Raw genomic sequence first — 6379 nt, forward strand, 5'->3', positions numbered from 1 at the left:
CCGCGTCGAGGTGGCCGGCGGGGAGCGGAGCTCAGGCCCCCGCCGCTGTCTCGGGGAGGCTGCTGAGCAAACCCAGCCTCGTCCCCGCTGCCGTGGCCCGGTTGCCTCCCGCAACCCCGGGAGGGCACGACCCAGCCGTCGGACAGCCCTGACCTAGTTCTCATTCAAGTGGCTGCTGGGCAGCTGCCAGGGCGAGCGTCCTGCGGCTGGCAGCGCCCGGCCCAGCCCGTGGAGGAAGGGGTTGAGTTTATTTTCAGAGCTGCTGGAGCCCGGTAGCCCCCGTTTGAAATCCCTCCTTGTTCCCCTGCTCTAGTTCGATGACTTCTCCCGGGATCTGTGTGTCCAGTCGCTCTTGGAGATCATGGACATGTTCTGCGACCGCCTCAGGTACAGTGTGGCCCTTCCAGCCCTGCTGCCTCAGCCCCAGGCTCTGCTGTGGGTGGTTTCAGGAGCCGGTGGGGCCTGGCTGAGCCCCGGGGCGCTCGCCCTGGCAGAGGGAGGCAGGTTCCCCCCCCCAGCTCTGTGGCCGTTGCTGCCCCGGGCTGGGCTGTTCCACCAGTTTCAGCGTGGGCAGAGCCATGGGAGTCCAAAACCCCACCAGCTTTGTGGGAAGCTGCAAAAAAACCCACCTACTCTGGGCTAAACGTCTCCACTGGGTGTTCCTGCCCAGCTCAGGTAGATGGGGTGGGTATAAGCCCCGTGACCTGAGGATGTCTGTCCCCTCAGAGCATTTTTGTGTCTCTTTTGTGGCCTCTGCATCTTCCCAGGGCCCCGGCGACGTGTCCCCGTCTGCCAATGCTCGCAGTCCTGCCTCGCTGCTCCAGGCAGCTGCCTTGTTTTGCTTCGTGCTCTTCCGCTGGTGTTGCAGGACCCAGGGGAGTCCAGACAATTCAGGCCACAAAAACTTTTTTAGAAAGCTCAAAAATCTTCCTGTTAACCCCTGACAGCCTCTTCTGGGAGGCCGGAGCGGAGAGCACGTGGCGGGGGGCAGCGGGAGGAGGAAAGCTGAAGGTAGCAGCTCTTCAATTACATGAAATGAAGCAGCAGCAATGAATATGCATCAGTCACAGATGTTGACAAGGAGCTGTTGCTGGCCAACTGCAGAGCCGGCCACTTAATCCAGTCCCTGCCTAATCTGATCCTCTGCTTAATTTGATCAAAACTTCTGGCCCCAATGATTTGTGCATCAGGAGGGGAAAGCGTTCACCTCTCACAGCACATTGATCGATGCTGAGCCTCTCTTAGTGAGATAATTTGATTAGAGGCTTGGAAAGTTTCCCTGGAGTAGAGTGGCCAGAGAGGAGGCTGCGCTGGGGGAGACAGGCGCAGTGGGGATGCTCGTGGGCTGAGCAGGTCGGGAGCCGCGGGCAGGCTGGGCTGCCAGCAGGGGATGTGGGTTTGGATTGCCCGGCCTGCCCTGTTCCCCTGCCTCAGTTTCCCTGGGGGCAGCAGGTGAGCACGGTCCCGTTTCTCTCCCTGTCCCAGCTGCCACGGGAAAGCAGAGGAGTGCATCAGCCTCTGCCGGGCGCTGATGAGTGCCCTCAACTGGCTCCTGCGCTGCGCGGCCTTCTACACCGAGAAGGTGAAGGAGACGCTGGAGCAGGCGGCAGCCGAGAGCCAGCTGAAGATGTGTCTGGAGCGGCTGGAGAAGATGCTCAGCAGCACCAAGAACCGTGCCCTGATCCACATCGCGAAGCTGGAGGAGACGTGTATGTTGGTGTCCCTGCCCTGCCCGCGGCCGCTGTCACGGCTTCCTCCCAGTCGCCGCCGGCCCTGGGGAGCTGTCAGTGCCACCTCTCCCTTCCCCCTGCCCCGCTCCTGCCGCATTGTCCCTGCAGCTCCAGGCCCATCCATCTTCCAGCCCTGTTGCTGTAACCGGCTCCTCCCTGGCTCCGTGCCACCCTCTGCCCCCTCCCCTCGTGCTGCCCTTGGAAGAGGAGCAGAATTAATGGGAAGGCTGCGTGAGCCGTTCCCGGGCACGCGGCGGGTCCTGCGCTGCGCCAGCGTGCCTGGCGTGGCTCGGCACCTTCGGCTGGTGCCTGTGTCTGGCCGAGAGGCTGTGCCGGGCCGAGCCCGAAGCGGGAGCTGCTGGGCGGCAACGCAGACCCTCGCCTCGGGGTCGCAGAGGTGCACCCACTTCTGCTCACCGTGGGGCCCGGCGAGGAGCCCCAGCCTTGACAGGGCTCTGCGCTGGGGTGGGCCTTGGAGCCGGCCTGCCTGGCTCCTCAGCCTGTCACTGTCCCCCCCCCCGAGTGCCTGCTTTCCCTCCCCAGCGTCCTGGAGCACCGTGGAGCAATCCCTCCTCAAGTTGGGGGAGAACCTGAACAGCCTCAGCAACTCCCCACTGCGAAGCCAGGCTGACAACTGCGTCTCCCTCATCAAGAGGTAGCTTTGTGCTGCTCTCTCTCTGGGCTCGGAGGGTAAAATGGCTCTGAGCCCTGCGCCGGGCGCTGAGAGCCTCCTGCCTCCCTCCATGCTGGCTCTCTGCTTTCCTGCCCCTTCCCGGCTCGGACCCCGGCACCGGGCTGGGGCTGGCGAGAGGCCCTGGGGTAGGAGTGGGGATGGGGCTAGTGGTGACTTGCTGCGGAGGAGCCTTACCCGGGGCTTGTTCCTCGGGTGACCCTGAGGCCTCTAGCTGTCCCTCAGCTGCTCTGGCCACACCAGAGCTGCTGTCTCTGCTCCCGGGGCCGTGGCTGCGCCTGAGGGCTCTTCTGCAGGGCACGGGGGCTACGGGCTGTCCTGCCCCAGAGAGACGCAGGGCAGCAAAGGTCAGGGGCTTGGCCAGGAAAGGAAAATGGGCCAGGAGGAGCAAGGATCCCTCCCTGCAAAGCTCCAGCGACCCTGTGCTCTTGTCTCCTGCCCAGCATCCCCACCATGCTCTCGGTGCACTCGGAGCAGCTGAACAAGACCGGCTTCCCCACCGTGCACGCCGTGGTGCTGCTGGAGGGGACCATGAACCTCACGGGAGACACCCAGCCACTGGTGGAGCAGCTGATGATGGTGAAGAGGATGCAGGTACTGAAAGTGGCATCTTGTTCTCCTGCTCAGGGTGACCTGGGGCTGTGGGACCGGGGCCTCGAGCAGCTCTGGGCTCTACCTCCCCGTGCTGATCCTGGCCCAAGGGTACAGGTGGGGAGCAGTGGGAGCCCACCAGCACTTTCATGGGGGGCTCCGGGTTTGGCTGAGGTTGGGGGAGGCGCTTTATTACGCGTCCAGCACTTGGAGGGGTTTATCTGTGTACCCCGCAGCACATTCCCTCCCCGCTGTTCGTGCTGGAGATCTGGAAGGCCTGTTTAGTGGGTCTCATCGAGTCCCCGGAGGGCACGGAGGAGCTGAAGTGGACAGCCTTCACCTTCCTGAAGGTAGGGCCCAGCCCCGGGCCTGCCTGCAGCTGCCTTTCCCCACACGCCCGGCCCCTGCCGAGCCCCGAACCCTTGGCAGAGCAATTAGTTCCCCTCTCTCTCAGCGTGGCCCCTCAGGGTCCCCCCACGCCCTGGCTGAGCCCTCGGCGACCCGCTGAGCTGTCCAGGGCCTCTTTTCAGCCCAGCCCCACTTTGTCTTGCCGAGTGACTTTCCTGGGATGCTCTGGGGGAAATCGTGGCCTTTGAAGGATGCCACAGCAGCCGCGGGGCCTGCGCTCCCAGAGCTCTGCGGTGGGCAGCCCCGGGGCAGTCTGCTTCACCTCCCTTCTTTGTACCAGACAAAAGGGATCTGCGGGTAGTTCCAGGCCTGACACATGCTCTGGCTCCTCCGCAGCCTCATCCCCTGCCTGGCTGTGGAGAGGTGGCCGTGCCCTGGGGCTCCCCGGGCTGTGGAAGGACAGTGCAGAGGGGAGACAGGGACACAAAAAAGTCCCCGGGGGCGCACAGGCTGCCTCAGAAATGGTCTTTTCCCTGGGCTGGGAGCGCAGCTGCTTGCGGGTGTGTTTCGTGTGGGCCCGGCCCCTGCTGCCCGTGTTGCTGGGAGGTCCTGACTGCAGATCAGGCTCTGCCTGGGTCGGTCACGTCCATGCTCTTTGTTTTCCAGATCCCCCAGGTTCTGGTTAAACTCAAGAAGTATCCCCAAGGGGAGAAGGTGAGTCTTGAGGGCTGTTTGTTACGATGGTGCTGGTGCCTGGCCAGAGCTGCGTGGGGGTGGCCGGGGTAGGAAACAGTCCCAACAACCTTCCTCCAGCAGACAGGGCAGCGTGGGAGGGGAACCTGGGCTGGTGTTGGCCGTGCTCCGAACTGAGCGCCTGGCTTTGTGCACGGCAGGACTTCACCGAGGACGTGAACTGTGCCTTCGAGTTCCTGCTGAAGCTGACCCCGCTGCTCGACAAAGCAGATCAGCGATGCAAGTGAGCACTCGCCCTGCCCGGGCCTGACCACCAGCACTGAGAGCCTGTGGCCACAACCACCCCATCCTCTCTGCGAGGAGCTGCCCTAAGGGTGGCCAGGGCAGCTCCTGGCAAGGGTTTCTGATTTCAGAAAATTTCTGATCCGGTTCCTTCTTCCTGAGGACCTGATGCTGCCGAAGGAGCAAGGCAGCGAGTGTCTGCCATCTGATGGGCGGGTTGGGGATGCTTTGTGCTCTCTGGAGCTGCTTTCGGCCCCGCAGCATCCTCAGGGGGGTGGGAGCAGGGCTGGGAGGGCTACCCGGGAGTCCCCCCCGCCCTGTGGCACAGAAACAGTGGCCCTTGGGCTAGTGCTTTCCTCTCTCTTCCAGCTGCGACTGCATGAGTCTCCTCCTGCAGGAGTGTGGCAAGCAGGGGCTGCTTTCAGAGGCCAACATGACTAACCTGACCGACAAACGGTACAGCCCCCTCAAAAGTCTGGGAAACCGAGTGGGGTTGGCACCTCATCCCGCTGTCCTTCTGCGGGGGCGGGAGCATAAAGGACCAGCTGTGATGTCCTGCAGCCGGGACGCCGTGGTCTGGAGGGATGAGGCTTTGCTTTTGGTGACAGACTGAGTACAAAGTCTGTCCTCTCACGGCGGGCAGCTGGTGGCGGCCTTCCCTCGGGGGGTGCCGACGGTAGAGGTGGGTGGGAGGTGACGGGAGTGTGGGCAGGGGTGAGGCAGGGTGATGGATTCCCGCTCACTGGCTCCTCTTCGGGGCTCCCCCAGGACGGAGGACAGAAAGCACGCGCCCTGCTTGAAATCGGCAGAGAATGCCAACATCCAGCCAAACCCGGGGCTCATCCTGAGGGCCGAGCCGACTGTCACCAACATCCTCAAGGTGAGTCCCCTCCTGCGTCCGTGCTGCGCAAGGGGGGCTCAGCCCCAGCGCCTGTTTCCAGCAGCACCAGTCTCACCAGGCAGCCGGGGCAGTGGTGAGGTGCTTGACCTCCCCTGCATGGGGGTGGAGGAGTGGAGGGATCACTCCCAGCCTGGCCGCTGTGCCGTGGGGACCGGGAGCTCCCCTCCTGCTGCCCGGGAAGCCGGAGGAGCCGTCCTGCGGCCTGTAAGCGGTGCCAGCAGCCCCAGCCCAGCCAGCTCTGCCCGTCCCGCTCAGCCACATCCCGCGTCCACCTCTCCCAGTTCCCAGGGACTCCCCCATCCCCATGTCGCTGGTTGCCTTGCGGCTGCTGAGCACCAGGGGATGTTTTGCTGCTGGTTGTGCTGCTGCCCTGATGCGCTGCAGCTCTCCCCTGCGCCGGGCCCTGCGGTGCCTGCGGCAGGGAGGGCTCTGTCCCCCTCCCTGAGCCCTGCGGGTCACTGCTCACCGAGGTCAGCTCTGCCCCGGTGGCCGGAGTGTTGCTGCTGCTCTGCAGCACACTTTCTCCCTGACTTTTTTTATTTTCTCCTCTATTTTTTTTTTGTAGACCATGGATGCGGATCACTCCAAGTCCCCTGAGGGCTTGCTGGGGGTCTTGGGTCACATGCTGTCTGGGAAGAGCCTGGACTTGCTGCTGGCAGCGGCAGCAGCGACCGGCAAGCTGAAATCCTTTGCTCGGAAGTTCATCAAGTGAGTGTCCACCTGGACAAGGCTGTCCCTGGTGTCTGGCGGGGCTGGAGTGAGCGGGCAGCCCCCCAAACTCTCCCCCAGGCAGGGTTGGATGAGCCTCTGGGCCAGTGTCTGTGCAGTGCTGGATCCAGCAGAGCCCCGGGGAGGGCTGGGATCTCAGGGGAGCTGCCCCCCCTCTCCCAGCACCCCATCTCCTTTGCTTCTGCGTCAGTGGGGCAGAGGATCCAAGTCAGGTTGGTTTAAGAGTATTAAGAGAGCTGAAAGCACCAGCCCAGCCCCGCACCCAGGGCACTTGCTCTTCAGTCCCCAACGCCGGCACCCTGGTTCGAGCACAGGCCCCAGCGTGCGTGGGGCGGCGGGATGTGAGTCCTCCAGCGGGGGAAGCCCGAGGCAGCTCCGACCCTGCCGCGCTCCCAGAGCCCCGGAGCGCCGGGC

General features: G+C 63.9%; 1 protein-coding gene across 1 annotated transcript in view; it reads left to right on the plus strand.

Moving 5' to 3' along the window:
- The window catches only part of MED24 (mediator complex subunit 24), a 15210-nt gene that overhangs the window by 2595 nt on the left and 6236 nt on the right, over window positions 1-6379 (plus strand). The window contains exons 4-13 of the mRNA XM_026864597.1: window positions 314-387; window positions 1486-1709; window positions 2274-2385; window positions 2865-3015; window positions 3249-3362; window positions 4027-4074; window positions 4254-4336; window positions 4705-4791; window positions 5104-5215; window positions 5802-5945. Coding sequence (XP_026720398.1) covers window positions 314-387; window positions 1486-1709; window positions 2274-2385; window positions 2865-3015; window positions 3249-3362; window positions 4027-4074; window positions 4254-4336; window positions 4705-4791; window positions 5104-5215; window positions 5802-5945 — 1149 coding nt within the window. The remainder of the gene's footprint in view (window positions 1-313; window positions 388-1485; window positions 1710-2273; window positions 2386-2864; window positions 3016-3248; window positions 3363-4026; window positions 4075-4253; window positions 4337-4704; window positions 4792-5103; window positions 5216-5801; window positions 5946-6379) is intronic.

The sequence above is a fragment of the Athene cunicularia genome, assembly GCF_003259725.1.
Source record: "Athene cunicularia isolate RWA chromosome 27 unlocalized genomic scaffold, athCun1 chr27_part1, whole genome shotgun sequence".
NCBI classification, from domain to species: Eukaryota; Metazoa; Chordata; class Aves; order Strigiformes; family Strigidae; genus Athene; species Athene cunicularia.